We start from the raw sequence: 17,736 nt of genomic DNA on the forward strand, positions 1-17,736 counted from the left end.
AGGTTGGTCAGAACTATTAGAGACGATGGAAGGATCATTTTTATCTCCAGATGATACCAGGGTCATCTAATAGAGGGATGCAAAATGCAACAAATACACATAATTTGACCAGAGAGAGATTAAAACTGACAAAAAGTGACAAAAACGAACACAGAAACATGCTAAAATGATGCAAATGGAGACTAAACAACAGCAAAGACCCATAAAATTACACGAAACATCTGGTTCTTTCTGTTGTTGCTTCAAAATTTCATCTTTATCAACTTTTTCTACCAAAATCACAAATATTTCATTTCAACCACAACCCAAAGATCTTCAGTTTACTGTCATAGAGGAGGAAAGAAACTAGAAAATATTCACATTCAGACTGTTTTTAATTTTAAAAAAATATTCCTACTGATTAATTGAGTAACATTAATGTGATTGTTGATAACTGACTGGTTTATTGTTGCAGTTCTACTTGTTCTACATGTTTTTTAAGGTTTTTCATCCTCAGACTTCATCCACTCCACTAAGTCTCATTTATTAAATATAGATTTGTTGTTTTTGATGATAAAACCCTCAGTCTGACTCTGATCGCTGCGACCGGCTGGATATTTTCAGGAAGAGGAGGACAGATCGGGGTCACTGCGGTGCGTTGACCTCATTCAGAAGCTTTTCATTCATCACCAAACATTCTGAACCATAGAAGCTCGTTGTTGTGGGAAGAACATCCGCTTTGTCTCTGGATGATGTGCTCTGATTGGTTTCCCAGGATTCCCTCCTCTGTGTGGGCATGTAGGCCTGGAACTGGACGCTCAGACGCTCTGCTTCTGCTCGGACGGATCAGCGTCACAGTTCTGATCCTGGGTGAAAACTCTCCAGCTTTTCTACATTTAAAGGTTCGATTCTGACCAAATTTAAAATGAACGCAGACACTGATTAAATACAAACACATAAAACCACGTTACAGACACACAAACTAAGAACTACTGGATAGAAAACAGCTGCAAAAAGATGTAAACCAATTTTAAAAAGGATGTAAAGTGAACAAAATACATACAAAATTACCTCAAAGACACTCAAACTAACCAGAAGGAGATTAAAAAAGACTAAAAGAGACAAAAAAACCCCACAAACACATGAAAAATCAATGCAAACAGAGAAAAGATGCACAAAAGACCAGTATTAGATGGAAAACAGCCACAGAGACATAAAACACAACCACAAAGAGACGCAAAATGTACACAAATACATGAAAAACCAATGCAAACAAAAACAAAACAACTGTAAAGAGACACAAACCAACATAAACAAAGATGTAAAATGAACACAAATACACAAAAAGTGACATGTGGGAGATGAAAGCTAACTAAAGGAGACACAAAATGAACACAAACAGATGAAAACCCCCCACAAAAGACACGCAAAAGGACCAGTACTCGATACAAAATGGCTCTAAAGATGTAAAACAACCATGGAGACACAAAAAACAACCAGAAAGAGACACAAAATGAACACAAATACATGCAAAAACCAATGAAAACAGGTACAAGACTACTGCAAAAACACACCAAATAACCAGACAGATACGCAAATTAGTCCAAAAAAGATGCAAAATAAACACAAACACATGCAAAATCAATGCAAACAGAGAAAAGATGCACAAAAGATAAGTACCAGACACAAAATAGCTGCAAAGAGACACAAAAAACAACCAGAAGAGACACAAATTTGTGCAAAAGGAGAAGCTAAATAAACACAAATTCATCCAAAATCAATGCAAACTGGTAAAAGAGACAATAAAGGAGCTGCAGTAGATACAAAATAGCTGCAAAGATGCAAAAACAACCATAGAGACATAAAAAAAAACAACCAGAAAAAGTTGCAAAATGAAAAGAAATAGATGCAAAATGAGCAGAGACAAAACAACAGCTAAAACACACAAAATTACCAGAAAGAGATGCAAATTAGTGCAACAAAAGAAGCAAAATAAACACAAACACATGAAAAAATCAATGCAAACAGAGAAAAGACACACAAAAGGAACACTTTAAGACACAAACAACCACAGAGACACAAAAAACGACGAGAAAGAGACGCAATTTCACTAAAAAAAGAGCTGCAAAAATGAGTGTAAATAAATAGGAACCAATGCAAATGGAGACAGAATAATGTAAAGTCTCTCATCCAGAGCCACACAGACACAGACAGACAGCAGGTTGTTAGAAACTCTTCAGTCCATCAGTCTGTGAGCTGCACCAACCTGTAAGAAGGAATGTTTGAATAAAGTTTGGCTGATTATTAATTAGAGAAAGTCTTTGGTTTGGGAGCTGCTCTGACATGAAGTATTAATGAAGCTGTTGATCCTCAGGAGAGAATCTGCTGCTTCACATGGAAACACCAAAACATTCACACCATCAGCTGTCGAAGTCCAATTAAAGAGTTTCAGACTAAAGCTCACAAGAATGAACCCTTCAGAGTTTCATCCACTGACCCAGGTGTTCAGTGTGACCTGCTGGTGATAAAGAAGCTAAGTGGTCCATATTTAGTAAATTACTGGGGTAAATTCACCTCTTAGATAACGCTGCAGGGCACTAACCCCGACATCTGAACCTGTCATTTAATTCTAATCTTATTTATTTACTGGAAAACATTTGGACTCAGCTGTTGTTGTTTTAAATGTTCTTTAAATAACGGATTGTTTTTCCGAGCGGTCCCTGAACGCAGCATTCCTCAGTAACGTTAACGGCAGTTTAGCTCTTTGTTTTTCTCCAAACAAATCGCTGTTAAAAGGTTTAAACGGGTGAAGTCGAACATCGTGCAGCCAAATATTATTCAGCTAATGATAAAGTCGACGGTTATGGCCGATAAAAATGTTTGTGCGGACAAAGAAAAGTCTTTATATCTGACTCAGGTTCGGTATCTGGACGAGCAGTTGGAGAGGTGAGATGTTTTTAATAATGTAGTTTTAATCTTTTTTTAAAAACAGAATGATTAAATAGATATAATTACAGGTTAAATTTAGATGTTTGTGTTACGGTTTTTGTGCTAAACGTTAGCCGGAGTGACGTCACGTTAGCTAACGTTAGCCGTGTTAGCATTAGCTACCGTCAGTTGGTGTTCATGTTAACTGAAGGCATAAAAATTTAGATTCAACTCTGGTGTGGTATCTGGACGAACAGCTGGAGACAGAATAATCTCATTCTGTATTTAATAGTGGATTTCAATGTTTTCTTAAATGCAGCATGATTAAATAAATGTAATTACAGGTTAAATGTTAGCCCAAGTAATGTTAACTATCGTTAGCTACGTTAGCATTAGCTGCGTTAGCATTGAAGTCTGTTGGTCTTCATGCTAACTGACAACATAGTTTTGACAAAATTTAATTTTGACTCGGGTTCGGAATCTGGATGAGCAGTTGGAGAGGTGAGACTCTTCTCATACACTAGTATGTTTGAAATAATGTACTTTAAAAGTTTTTTTAAACACAGAATGATGGAATAAATATAATTACAGGCTAAATGTAGATGTTGGTATCACGGTTTTTGGAGTGACGTTAGTTAACGTTAGCTACGTTAGCATTAGCTAACATCAATTGGTGTTCATGCTAACTGACATAAAATATAGTTTTATTGACAAAATTCAACTTATTTGTGAAAGTCAGTGTGTTAAATGTGATTAATGTGCCACAGCTCAACTTAGACTGTCAGCAGGATGAAATGTGCTCATAGTTTTATCTTTTATCACTCCATAAATCAGAAAATACTGTCACCAAGCAGAATAAAATCCAGTATTTGATGTGTTTTGGGCAGTAAAATCTTCTATAAATCAGACTATAAATGATGAATGAACAAACTCTCTCTGTAAAAACCTTAAGAAAAAAATACAGGAATGAAAATGGAAAGTCTGAATGTAAAAACTGCTGAAGAGATTTGTTGAACAAGTCAAATAACTGATATTTATACAGAACACTTAGAGAACATATAGAACAGCTGCTGATCCAGATTCCCTTCCAGTCAGAAACATTAGAATTAACCGAACCAGTTTAAATACTGGGGTTAAAACTCCACAGTGTTATTTATGGTGTCTATTTACCTGATTAATTTAAATGTGAAGACCAGGGCCCTGGAGTCTCATTAATTATGGAGATTGACCTAATTAAATAAATATTAAAGCTATGTTTCCATTTATGTTACAGTTAAAAACCATCTTTAAGCTCTAAAGTATTTTATATGTTTAGTTTTGTATTATTGTGACCAGCAGCTACGTATGGTTCAGAAAATATCACTAGTTAACTTCTGGATTATCAGTTTTTGGAACTTTTATGACGGCTTCATTTGTATTTGTTTCATATTTCAGATCACCTATAATCCGTGATTATTTCATCTACTGTCCAATATTACAGATTCTGAATTAGTGACATGATGAGAAATAACAGAGAAAAATAAATTTTTTATTCTCTCATAGTTTCTGAGTTGTTGTTGTTGTTTAGACTCAAAATTCAATGTAAGAAAAGAACCTGCTGAAAGTGGGTCAACGGGCACTTTTTAGAAATAATTCTTTAATATATCGACATAAAATTTCATGAATATCCTCATAAATGTCCACATTTTATGCTATAAAATTTTCTTCAAAATCAGGTGTAGTTGAGCACAAATTGTTCTAAGACTGTAATGATTTGAGATGGAAATACTTTAATTTTGATGACGAGGTGGTAATTCAGAATACACTGGAACATATATTAATCTTCGTATATATAAACTCCACAGATACCCTTTTAAATATCCATAGTTTGAGATAAATTAAAGTTTCGTGCGAATCGTAGATGGTTGAGCAGAAGAACCTCTTTAGATTGAAGTCTAGACTTTAGAATATGGTCCTGTCTACAGATGTAAGGCTGCAAACTTTAGATATAAACATATAAAATCGACTCTGAAACAAACAGGAAGTGAGCAGAGAGAGGCCAGATCTGGGCAGATGTGATGCTGTCTGTTAAACCAGTAAAATGGATGCTTTGGTTCTTCCTCGTGACCTGCAGACTGCAGCTGAAATGCGACGAGCTGACCAAACACAACCAGAAGCTCCTCAGCCAGATCAACGCTCTGCAGGAGGACAAGAAGGACATCTGCGACTACCTGCAACACTCCTCAGCTGCCAAAGACGAGAAGGCGGCCGAGTTGGCTGAGCGGCTGGAGGTCCGTCTGCACAATGACAAACAGAAGCAGGAGGTTCTGGAGCTGCAGCTCAACCAGCAGCAGCAGAACCTGCAGGAGGAGGTGGACCTTCTGCAGGCAGAGTGCAGGAAGCAGGGTGAGGCAGTCCAGAGGTGTTCGTTCCACAGTACCAAGCATTTTACTTCATTACCACTCTGTGAAAACGTCCTGATAGAAGATCATCAGGTTTTATTTCAACATTTCTTTAATTTTGCAAATGCACAAAATTGCTTTTTCTCCAACAAAAACCTGAATGTTGGATAAAAGCAGCGTCAAAATGTTTGCATCATTCAGTTGATGCTTGAGAATCAAATGTTTTTACTGAGGCCGTAGTAGATATCTGATTTAATAAACTCCTAAATCAGAAAATACTTCAGCAGCATCCTCTGGTAACCCTTGTTTACTGTCCATGTTTACTCTCATTGTTTACTCTTCTTGTTTCCTCTCTTTGTTTCCTCTCTTTGTTTCCTCTCTTTGTTTCCTCTCCTTGTGTCCTCTCCTTGTGTCCTCTCCTTGTTTCCTCTCCTTGTTTCTCTCCTTTTTTGCTGTATTGTTTCCTCTCCTTGTTTCCTCTCCTTGTTTCCTCTCCTTGTGTCCTCTCCTTGTTTCCTCTCCTTGTTTGCTGTCTTGTTTCCTCTCCTTGTTTCTCTCCTTGTTTCTCTCCTTTTTTGCTGTATTGTTTCCTCTCCTTGTTTCTCTCCTTGTGTCCTCTCTTTGTGTCCTCTCCTTGTTTCCTCTCCTTGTTTCTCTCCTTTTTTGCTGTATTGTTTGCTCCCTTGTTTCCTCTCCTTGTTTCCTCTTCTTGTTTCCTCTCCTTGTTTCCTTGTTTCCTGGTCTTGTTTGCTGTATTGTTTCCTCTCCTTGTTTCCTCTCCTTGTGTCCTCTCCTTGTTTCCTCTCCTTGTTTCCTCTCCTTGTTTCCTTGTTTCCTGGTCTTGTTTGCTGTCTTGTTTCCTCTCCTTTGTTTATCTCCTTGTTCCTCTCCTTGTTTCCTCTCCTTGTTTCCTTGTTTCCTGGTCTTGTTTGCTGTATTGTTTCCTCTCCTTGTTTCTCTCCTTGTTTCTCTCCTTGTTTCCTCTCCTTGTTTCTCTCCTTGTTTATCTCCTTGTTCCTCTCCTTGTTTCCTCTCCTTGTTCCTCTCCTTGTTTCCTCTCCTTGTTTCCTCTCCTTGTTCCTCTCCTTGTTTCCTCTCCTTGTTCCTCTCCTTGTTTCCTCTCCTTGTTTCTCTCCTTGTTTATCTCCTTGTTCCTCTCCTTGTTTCCTCTCCTTGTTTTCTTGTTTCCTGGTCTTGTTTGCTGTATTGTTTCCTCTCCTTGTTTCCTCTCCTTTTTCCTCTCCTTGTTTCCTCTCCTTGTTCCTCTCCTTGTTTCTCTCCTTGTTTCCTCTCCTTGTTTCCTCTCCTTGTTTATCTCCTTGTTCCTCTCCTTGTTCCTCTCCTTGTTCCTCTCCTTGTTTCCTCTCCTTGTTTCCTCTCCTTGTTCCTCTCCTTGTTTCCTCTCCTTGTTCCTCTCCTTGTTTCCTCTCCTTGTTTCTCTCCTTGTTTATCTCCTTGTTCCTCTCCTTGTTTCCTCTCCTTGTTCCTCTCCTTTTTTCCTCTCCTTCTTTCTCTCCTTGTTTCTCTCCTTGTTTCCTCTCCTTGTTTTCTCTCCTTGTTTATCTCCTTTTTCCTCTCCTTGTTTCCTCTCCTTGTTCCTCTCCTTGTTTCCTCTCCTTGTTTCCTCTCCTTGTTCCTCTCCTTGTTTCCTCTCCTTGTTCCTCTCCTTGTTTCCTCTCCTTGTTTCTCTCCTTGTTTATCTCCTTGTTCCTCTCCTTGTTTCCTCTCCTTGTTTTCTTGTTTCCTGGTCTTGTTTGCTGTATTGTTTCCTCTCCTTGTTTCCTCTCCTTGTTCCTCTCCTTGTTCCTCTCCTTGTTCCTCTCCTTGTTTCCTCTCCTTGTTTCCTCTCCTTGTTCCTCTCCTTGTTTCCTCTCCTTGTTCCTCTCCTTGTTTCCTCTCCTTGTTTCTCTCCTTGTTTATCTCCTTGTTCCTCTCCTTGTTTCCTCTCCTTGTTTCTCTCCTTGTTTCCTCTCCTTCTTTCTCTCCTTGTTTCTCTCCTTGTTTCCTCTCCTTGTTTTCTCTCCTTGTTTATCTCCTTGTTCCTCTCCTTGTTTCCTCTCCTTGTTTCCTCTCCTTGTTTCCTCTCCTTGTTCCTCTCCTTGTTTCCTCTCCTTGTTCCCTCTCCTTGTTTCCTCTCCTTGTTCCTCTCCTTGTTTCCTCTCCTTGTTCCTCTCCTTGTTTCCTCTCCTTGTTTCTCTCCTTGTTTATCTCCTTGTTCCTCTCCTTGTTTCCTCTCCTTGTTTTCTTGTTTCCTGGTCTTGTTTGCTGTATTGTTTCCTCTCCTTGTTTCCTCTCCTTGTTCCTCTCCTTGTTTCCTCTCCTTGTTCCTCTCCTTGTTTCCTCTCCTTGTTTCTCTCCTTGTTTCCTCTCCTTGTTTCCTCTCCTTGTTTATCTCCTTGTTCCTCTCCTTGTTCCTCTCCTTGTTCCTCTCCTTTTTTCCTCTCCTTGTTTCCTCTCCTTGTTCCTCTCCTTGTTTCCTCTCCTTGTTCCTCTCCTTGTTTCCTCTCCTTGTTTCTCTCCTTGTTTATCTCCTTGTTCCTCTCCTTGTTTCCTCTCCTTGTTCCTCTCCTTGTTTCCTCTCCTTCTTTCTCTCCTTGTTTCTCTCCTTGTTTCCTCTCCTTGTTTTCTCTCCTTGTTTATCTCCTTGTTCCTCTCCTTGTTTCCTCTCCTTGTTCCTCTCCTTGTTTCCTCTCCTTGTTTCCTCTCCTTGTTCCTCTCCTTGTTTCCTCTCCTTGTTTCCTCTCCTTGTTTCCTCTCCTTGTTTCCTCTCCTTGTTTCTCTCCTTGTTCCTCTCCTTGTTTCCTCTCCTTGTTTTCTCTTGTTTCTCTTGTTTCCTCTCCTTGTTTCCTCTCCTTGTTTCCTCTCCTTGTTTCCTCTCCTTGTTTCCTCTCCTTGTTTCCTCTCCTTGTTTCCTCTCCTTGTTTCCTCTCCTTGTTTCCTCTCCTTGTTTCCTCTCCTTGTTTCTCTCCTTGTTTCCTCTCCTTGTTTCCTCTCCTTGTTTCCTCTCCTTGTTTCCTCTCCTTGTTTCCTCTCCTTGTTTCCTCTCCTTGTTTCTCTCCTTGTTTCCTCTCCTTGTTTCCTCTCCTTGTTTCTCTCCTTGTTTCCTCTCCTTGTTCCTCTCCTTGTTTCCTCTCCTTGTTTCTCTCCTTGTTTCCTCTCCTTGTTTCTCTCCTTGTTTCTCTCCTTGTTTCCTCTCCTTGTTTCTCTCCTTGTTTCCTCTCCTTGTTTCCTCTCCTTGTTTCCTCTCCTTGTTTCCTCTCCTTGTTTCTCTCCTTGTTTCCTCTCCTTGTTTCCTCTCCTTGTTTCTCTCCTTGTTTCCTCTCCTTGTTTCCTCTCCTTGTTTCTCTCCTTGTTTCCTCTCCTTGTTCCTCTCCTTGTTTCCTCTCCTTGTTTCCTCTCCTTGTTTCCTCTTCTTGTTTCCTCTATTGTTTCCTCTCCTTGTGTCCTCTCCTTGTTTCCTCTCCTTGTTTCCTCTCCTTGTTTCCTTGTTTCCTGGTCTTGTTTGCTGTCTTGTTTCCTCTCCTTGTTCCTCTCCTTGTTTCTCTCTTTGTTTATCTCCTTGTTCCTCTCCTTGTTTCCTCTCCTTGTTTCCTTGTTTCCTGGTCTTGTTTGCTGTATTGTTTCCTCTCCTTGTTTCCTCTCCTTGTTTCTCTCCTTTGTTTATCTCCTTGTTCCTCTCCTCTGTTTCCTCTCCTTGTTTCTCCTTGTTTCTCTCCTTGTTTCCTCTCCTTGTTTTCTGTACTTGTTTCCTCTCCTTGTTTCCTCTCCTTGTTTCTCTCCTTGTTTCTCTCCTTGTTCCTCTCCTTGTTTCCTCTCCTTGTTTCCTCTCCTTGTTTCTCTCCTTGTTTCTCTCCTTGTTTCCTCTCCTTGTTTCCTCTCCTTGTTTCTCTCCTTGTTTCCTCTCCTTGTTTCTCTCCTTGTTTATCTCCTTGTTCCTCTCCTTGTTTCCTCTCCTTGTTCCTCTCCTTGTTTCCTCTCCTTTTTTCTCTCCTTGTTTCCTCTCCTTGTTCCTCTCCTTGTTTCCTCTCCTTGTGTCCTCTCCTTGTTTCCTCTCCTTGTTTCTCTCCTTGTTCATCTCCTTGTTCCTCTCCTTGTTTCCTCTCCTTGTTTCTCTCCTTGTTTCTCTCCTTGTTCCTCTCCTTGTTTCCTCTCCTTGTTTCCTCTCCTTGTTTCCTCTCCTTGTTTCTCTCCTTGTTTCCTCTCCTTGTTTCCTCTCCTTGTTTCTCTCCTTGTTTCCTCTCCTTGTTTCCTCTCCTTGTTTCCTCTCCCTTGTTTCTCTACTTGTTTCTCTCCTTGTTTCCTCTCCTTGTTTCCTCTCCTTGTTTCTCTCCTTGTTTCCTCTCCTTGTTTCCTCTCCTTGTTTTCTCTCCTTGTTTATCTCCTTGTTCCTCTCCTTGTTTCCTCTCCTTGTTTCTCTCCTTGTTTCCTCTCCTTGTTTCCTCTCCTTGTTCCTCTCCTTGTTTCCTCTCCTTGTTTCCTCTCCTTGTTTCCTCTCCTTGTTTCCTCTCCTTGTTTCTCTCCTTGTTTATCTCCTTGTTTCCTCTCCTTGTTTCTCTCCTTGTTTCCTCTCCTTGTTTCTCTCCTTGTTTCTCTCCTTGTTCCTCTCCTTGTTTCTTCTACTTGTTTCCTCTCCTTGTTTCCTTGTTTCCTGGTCTTATTTGCTGTATTGTTTCCTCTCCTTGTTCCTCTCCTTGTTCCTCTCCTTGTTCCTCTCCTTGTTTCCTCTCCTTGTTTCCTCTCCTTGTTCCTCTCCTTGTTTCTCTCCTTGTTTCCTCTCCTTGTTTTCTCTCCTTGTTCCTCTCCTTGTTCCTCTCCTTGTTTCCTCTCCTTGTTTCCTCTCCTTGTTCCTCTCCTTGTTCCTCTCCTTGTTTCTCTCCTTGTTTCCTCTCCTTGTTTTCTCTCCTTGTTTATCTCCTTGTTTCTCTCCTTGTTCCTCTCCTTGTTTCCTCTCCTTGTTTCCTCTCCTTGTTCCTCTCCTTGTTTCCTCTCCTTGTTCCTCTCCTTGTTTCCTCTCCTTGTTTCTCTCCTTGTTTATCTCCTTGTTCCTCTCCTTGTTTCCTCTCCTTGTTCCTCTCCTTGTTTCCTCTCCTTCTTTCTCTCCTTGTTTCTCTCCTTGTTTTCTCTCCTTGTTTATCTCCTTGTTCCTCTCCTTGTTTCCTCTCCTTGTTCCTCTCCTTGTTTCCTCTCCTTGTTTCCTCTCCTTGTTCCTCTCCTTGTTTCCTCTCCTTGTTCCTCTCCTTGTTTCCTCTCCTTGTTTCTCTCCTTGTTTATCTCCTTGTTCCTCTCCTTGTTTCCTCTCCTTGTTTTCTTGTTTCCTGGTCTTGTTTGCTGTATTGTTTCCTCTCCTTGTTTCCTCTCCTTGTTCCTCTCCTTGTTCCTCTCCTTGTTCCTCTCCTTGTTTCCTCTCCTTGTTTCCTCTCCTTGTTTCCTCTCCTTGTTTCCTCTCCTTGTTCCTCTCCTTGTTTCCTCTCCTTGTTTCCTTGTTTCCTGGTCTTGTTTCTCCTCAGAGGTGAGTGAGCAGCAGCTGTTTCAGCATCTGTCTGAGCTCCAGAGTCTGAGGAAGCAGCTGGACTCTCAGAGGGAAGAACGAGAAGCAGCCAAACAGAACCTGTGTTTTGCAGAGCTGATGGAGAAGACGAAGTAACCCGAGTTAACCTGACGGTAGCATCTGCAGGAGAACGTTTTATTTTAGGTTTGTTTTATGTTTGGTTTCCTCCACCAGCCAGGTGAAGGAGTGTTGGATCAACGCTCGTGATGACCTGCAGAGGAAGATGTTGGCTGCAGCCGAGGAGGTGAAGACTCCACACACAGATTTATTACAGGAGGTCAAGGTTCTGCAGCACAAGAACCAAACTCTGTGGATGGAGAAAGACTCGGTGGAACGTAGAACGACCGAGCTTCAATGCCAGATAGACGGCATGAAGAAGAACCTCCGGCTGGTTAGCAACAGCGTCAGCAATCTGCAGCAGGTAAAGGTGTTAATAATGTCTGGATCCTGCCGGAACTTCACCTGGTGGTGTTTTAATTTCACTGCATGTTTGTCATCTCCACCTGAGATTCAATCATTTATTCAATCTTTATTTAAACACACTGAGATACGAAAGCCTCATTTACAGCGTGGCAAACAAATTGCTGCTGTTTTAATTGATCATTATTGAGCAGAACATGGTTTATGGCTGAATAATGATCCCCAGTGACAGATTTAAATGATCACTAAAGCTGGTACTGGGAAACATGAAAGATCAGTCAGTTTACTAACAGGGTTTGCATTGGAACCTCCTTTACTTTGTCCTCGTTTTTCAAGTTTAAAAAACCACCAGACTCCGTTTTCAGGAGGTGGAGAAGTGGAGGAAGAGATGGCAGCAGCTGAGGGTTAAAGTGAAGAAAAGCTGCAGCTTCCATCACAGCATGTTGGACCAAGAACAGACTCTCAGGTAAATATTTCATCTCATCCTTGTTGAAGTGTGTTTGTAGTCAGACGATCCTCAAGATTCATGTTTAATATCACATACTGTCTAAAGAGCCACTGAAAATAAAATTTAAAAAAGAAGTTAAATACAATCATGTTGAAAATCTGCAAAAACCTGTAAAAAATCACAGGAAACTTCTGTAAAATATTGATAATTTTAGCTAATTTAAAGACAGTAGAACTGTGTCATTTTATGGTAAACATTGTTAAAGAAGAATGCATGTATTTTATGGACGTTAAGTACAGATTTGGTTTGAGTCAACAATTAAATTAGTACTTTTTGTGTGTTCTAACTAGATATCTGTAATTTAGCATAATTACACTCAACTAACAGCAAATATTTGTAAAATTATGTTTTTTTCTGATTTAAGTACAGCAAACAGTCTAATTTTACAGTCAATTGTAAAAGAACAAATTACCGTTTGTAAAAATACAGATTTCTAATGTGGACATTTATTTATTTTTTTGCCTGTTTGTCTTACAGTCAACGTACATTTTTTTCTGTGGTTTCATCAGATATTAACTGTAGTCTTAACAAAACAGGGAAAACCTGTAAAACTAAAGTTTTTAAAAAAGATTTACTGTGTGAAAATGCTTCAAATACAAAAGTTTCTTTGAAATAATGGCAAATATCAATGAAATGATGTTTTTTCAGGCTGTTATTTATTTTAGCAGCTTGTAAATTAGTGAAACAGATAAATGTTAAATGTGTCTGCAGTCATATAAACACATTCCTACTAATGAAACCAAGCTGAGATCTGATCCAGCAGCTGATTCACTTCAGTGTCGTGGTGTTTTCAGACAGAATCTGATCTCAGTGTCTGAGAATCATCATCAGAAAGCAGCAGAGATGGACAAACTGAAGGTCCAGCTGAAGGAGGAGAAGATCTGCAGGAGGCAGCTGGAGGAAGACGTGATGGAAGCAGTTACTATTCTCAGACACATTGTGACGGTAAAAACAGCAAAATGTCCAAAATAACTCACTCCTAGTTTGTCCAGAATGACAGAAGAATGTCCAAAACAGCTTCAATTATCCCCAAAGTGACAAGAAAGTAGAAAAAATTACCTCAGATTTGTCTAAAATGACTAAGTAAAGCATAAACTTTTCACCAAATGACAAGAACATATCAGAAATGACTGAACAGATGTCCAAAATGACAAACAATGGTGTAAAATGAAAAATGAAGTGTTCAAACATGACCAAAGACTTGTTTAAAATTACTCCAAAAGAACTACCTTGAAAACAGTCAGTGTTAAAGAGCCTATTTTAGCTGAGAATGTGTCCAAAATGACAGTGATACAGCCAAAATGAAAGAAATCTGCAATAAATAATCATCTAGAATGACTTAAGATGCGGGTCAGAAGCAGATCATTTTCAGTTTTTCTCCCCTCTGCAGGACTCAGAGACAGTTCCAGATGCTGAGCAGATGTTGCAGAAGCTGAAGAAGATCTTCCAGAAAACCCGATCCGTCGTCAGCGACCCGACCGAGGAGATGAGCAGAGGACCAAAGCTGCAAACAGCTGAAGCCAAACCAGAACGGTACTGAACTCACTCAGCCTGCATCGTGATGTTTTAGGACTTTACTCCACACGTCTGTAGTGAAGTAGCTTCAGCACATCAAGCAGAAAGGCCTTCAAAGAGGACCTTTTTCAAAATGACCTCCAAAAAATCTCCTAAACGACAAAGATTCATGTTGGTCAGAAATGACTCAGAATTGTCAAAAATGACAAAAACTTGCCTTAAAAGACTGAAAAGTTGCAGTGTAATTGTCAAGTGTTGTCCCACTTTGAATGACAGGTGATAATCATTGATTGTTTTAAGGGTTGGTGTTCAGTTTCCCAGTAGAAAAGGACATTTCATCTACCCAGGGTTAGAGCTGGACTCCACTCAGAAATCAGACGGTTGCTTTCTTTTTCCCTCTTTTATTTTGCAGTGGTATCAAAGTTATGGGATATAAAGATGGCAACTGCCAGAAGTTGATGAGTTGGGTTGATATGTTTAGTTGATAGGTTTAGGTGAAAAACCTTTAAACTAAACACAAAAGAACAATGTTCACATTATTGCATTCAGCAAATCGTACCAATCATTCCTGATGTACAATCTAACCTCACTGGCAAATGCTGTTCCACTCAATTAATGTTTGTCAACATCAACCAACCTGAAGCAACAAATGATCCTACACCACACATGAATGTACCTGCTTTTAAAGAGTGGATTTGATCATATTTGAACATGTTTACTCAACTTTTTTATCAGATTTTTAAAAACATTTGTATACTTTTTAATTCATATTTTTAAATTATTTAAAGTGCATAAAGTGACTTTTAAAGTGCAATCCTTTCCAGATCCATTAAACAAATAAATAAAGTGCATAGTAGAAACCCACCATTACAAACAGAATGAATTAACTGCTCTTTCAACCTTAGCTGGAAAACCTCTGATCATCTGCCTTCAATCTTATTTTCATATGAGTGATGACAAACACACGGCAGTTATCGGCATACAGACATAAGAAAGTTATCAGCCAGTCGCTCCGTGGCTAATGCTAACGCTAACACATGTTGCACAGCGGCAGGTTAAACAGTGTCTTAGATTCGTCATCATTCTGCTCCTACCGGCTGCTACCTGGATGTTTGCAGATGAAAGCAGTGCTGCACAGTTTGCTGCAGATCTTCACACTTTTCCCAACAGAAGCTCACGGCTGCTTTGTCTGAGGAGCTCATTCATCCTGTTCCTCCTCACAGCTGCGTGTCCCTGTTTATGCTGCAGGTAACAAACCTGCAGCCGCACATTGGTTCCACCACAAATATAAGATGTTCTGAGCAGGAGGTGACTGACTTCAGACCTCATCTCCACAGTGATCCGGTGTTCCTGATGGCCCGGTACAGACCAGGAGACTTCGGCTTCATCCCTCGACCCGCCTGGAGCCTCGGAGAAACCGAGGACGAACATCAGAGGTAACTTATGACACGACCTTCTCCTGGAGCTGCATGGATTCATCCAGCTGCAGTTTAAATACAAAATATTTCATCTGTGATCTGTCTGCAGACAGACCAACCAAATCCAGCCAGCAGGAAGGAAGATTCATTATTCCTTTCAAAATAAAGATTAATGTCAGTTTAATCCTGCTTCAGACTGATCAGTTATCTGTAATAAAATAGCTTAAATGAATAGAAAGTCTTTCAACACAGAAATGCTCAATAATGTTGCAAATGGCAAAGAAATCGTCCACATTTACTCAGACTTTATCCAAAATTACTCACAAGTTGCATCAATTAACAGAAATTTCTCCAAAATTAAAAAAAATAAAATAAAATCCCAAATTACTCGAAATATTTCCAAAATGACTCACAACTTATAGAAATTAACATCAACACTGGTCAAAATTCTAAACTTGCCCAATAGTACTTGAAATATGTCCAAAATTACACAAAATTTGCTCACACCTTGCAAGCATGCCCAAAATGACAAACAAAATGTACAAATAACGCAAAATCTGTCTCAAAATTTATGTAAATTGATAAAATATTGTCCAAAATGACAGAAAAATATCTGAATTTCTATAAAATCACTGACAAAAAATTGTCCAAATTTTCAAAGAAAGGAATGCAATTACTGTTGATTTATCACAAACAACTCAAAATTTGTGTCAATTGACAAAAAATGTATCCAAAGCGATAATCAAAATGTCCAAAATAACGAAAATTGGTCCAAAATGGCTCTCAGTTTGTGTAAATTGTAAATATTTGTCCAAAACAACAAACAAAATGTCCAAAATTTTCACAAAATTTTACAAAATGACTCACAACTTGTGTGAATTTACACAAAAATGTTTACAAAATGATGAAAAAATGTCTGAAATTACTGAGGTTTTGCCCACAAAAAACAGAAATGTACAGAAATACTGGAGTCATTTTTAAACGGTTATTTTACAGGAGCTACAGATGATATTTAGTGAACTTACAGCAAAACAAACATAATTTACATGTCAACTATATAAAAAAACATGTCCACATTAGAAAAATCTGTAATTGGTTTCTTCACAGTATTTGACCATAAAGTCACGTTTCTATATTTCATCAACTGAAAATAGAATTATTTTACAGCGGTTTGCCGTTATTTTCAGTCAGTGAACGTTACAGTTTTCCAGCTTGTTTCTGGAGTATTTCTGGCATTTTTGCTGCCAGATTTTAACAGTTTTCAGGGTTTTTTTTTTTTTACGTGACAGTGTTCAGGACACAAATCTCAGAGTTGACAGTAAAGTTTCCCAAGAGGCTGAACTGTTGACGAAACGTCTCAGATGCTCAGATGGTCTCTGTGCTGATTCAACAGGATGCAGTGACTCCAGTAAAACAGGAAGTTGTAGATAATCTGGAATCTCCCATTGATGCACACGCACACACACACACACACACACACACACACACACACACACACACACACACATATTACATGCATATATGTACAAGATGACACATGTAGAACTGTAGATGTCATGAATAAACAAATGTTGAACATGTTCAGTATTTATTTTACACTGATTGAAAAACCCAGTGCTCTACTCTGGATATGTTCTCAACACACTGCACTGTTTAGTGCATTGTAGTCTTAGGCTTATAGTCTGGATCCACGGATTGGTTAAAGATTTCTGTATCATTGCCAGATAGCAGCATGGCGTCACTGTAACCATGACAACCAGTGAACACTACGTCAGCTGATTGTGATCCTACTATAAATCCACCACTGAGGACTTATCAGGACTTATCCATCAGAAATGATCCAAGGAACAACTGATTATATTATGGGGGTGTTGGTGTTGTGTGATTTTATCTGAATAATTTACATATTAGGAATTAAAACTGTACAAGAATTATACAAAATACACTTTTTTGGACTGTAATACATATTACAGCTGTTAAAAAAATATACAGAACAACTAAACCCGACAGTTTTATACATTTAACCTAATTAATGTAAATATTCTGCCTGAGACCCTGGGGTATTATTATTATCATTTATGGACATTAATCTGACTAATTAGAGCTTGTAAACACTCCTGATGAAGGTGAGATTTGTAGCTGTGTGAGGTTTCCTTCAGGTAAGTCGTTTTCATAGCTGAGGTTTGTGCTTCATGTGCTGCACGCTACCTCCACAGCCCCAGGCCTCCAGAGCTGCCGTGTTTCTGCTGTTTTCCTCGGCTGTGTTCGTGTCCTCCGCTGTCTGCAGAATACAAATAATGGGCTCTTTGCACGGCAGGCGAGAGGGATCTGATTTCTCTGCAGGAAAGGATTAGATGGAGGAAGACGGAGTGGTTTGTGGTGTGAAGGTGGAGGGTGTGGAGGACGAGCGGCTCACGACACGACTCCCAGAAACAGGTTCTCATTTAACCCAAGCACAAACTTTAATCCTGAGATCAGTGAAAGATGCTTCAGTCGCATGAAACACACTTTTCACTTTCATTCTCATGTGACGACCAAATGAAAACTGTGGATTCTGCTCATTTTAAAGCTCTGAATAAATAACTCCAGAAACATGACATTTATGCTCCATAAGGGTGAGAGCAAACAAACACAGAGAAAACAGAAACACAACACTGATAAATAACACTGAAATGTCACGTCTCGTTAGCCGTACGTACATTCAAGCCAAATGCACAATGACTGAATCTATGAGCGTACGATAAACTGTAAACCTGAGTTTTATATCTGGGTTTGTTTGTTTTTTGGAAACGTTTCTGCACTGGTGCGATGCAGCAGTGATCGTTTTCCCAAAACTGAAGAGGGCATCAACTACAGCAACACAGAGTTGCTACAACAAGCAGGAATAAGATGGAAAAACCAAGGAAGCATCCGAGAGAAGTTCTGAAGCTGCACGCTAGACAGAAGTTCCACACAGCACATTTACTATATGTCACCTCATTAAACCCTGTAGTCAGGGCTGTACATTAGCTTACTGTACCTACAAACACTTAAAGAAAA

At 39.4% G+C, this 17,736-nt stretch overlaps 1 protein-coding gene across 2 annotated transcripts; it reads left to right on the forward strand.

Annotated features, from left to right (window-relative positions):
* The first annotated feature begins 2,729 nt into the window (after positions 1-2,729).
* LOC111568867 (cilia- and flagella-associated protein 157-like) lies at positions 2,730-14,974 on the forward strand. 2 transcript variants are annotated; one of them, XM_023270719.3, is made up of 10 exons: positions 2,730-2,925; positions 5,021-5,292; positions 10,796-10,928; positions 11,011-11,257; positions 11,622-11,722; positions 12,559-12,709; positions 13,155-13,297; positions 14,450-14,527; positions 14,617-14,715; positions 14,807-14,974. In XM_023270719.3, exons 1-10 carry the CDS (start codon positions 2,825-2,827, stop codon positions 14,868-14,870), a joined length of 1,389 nt encoding a protein of 462 aa, XP_023126487.1. In that variant the 5' UTR covers positions 2,730-2,824; the 3' UTR covers positions 14,871-14,974. The 2 variants fall into 2 exon arrangements, with proteins under 2 accessions (XP_023126487.1, XP_023126489.1); XM_023270721.3 differs by lacking the exon at positions 14,450-14,527.
* The last annotated feature ends 2,762 nt before the right edge of the window (positions 14,975-17,736 follow it).

This window comes from Amphiprion ocellaris, chromosome 6 (genome assembly GCF_022539595.1).
Source record: "Amphiprion ocellaris isolate individual 3 ecotype Okinawa chromosome 6, ASM2253959v1, whole genome shotgun sequence".
Classification (NCBI taxonomy): Eukaryota; Metazoa; Chordata; class Actinopteri; family Pomacentridae; genus Amphiprion; species Amphiprion ocellaris.

Coding starts and splice junctions, on each gene's coding strand:
- LOC111568867 (XM_023270719.3), top strand. CDS start 2,825: ATGATAAAGTCGACGGTTATGGCCGATAAAAATGTTTGTGCGGACAAA. Junction 11,258..11,621: donor GCGTCAGCAATCTGCAGCAG/GTAAAGGTGTTA, acceptor CTCCGTTTTCAG/GAGGTGGAGAAGTGGAGGAA. Junction 14,528..14,616: donor TGTCCCTGTTTATGCTGCAG/GTAACAAACCTG, acceptor TCATCTCCACAG/TGATCCGGTGTTCCTGATGG.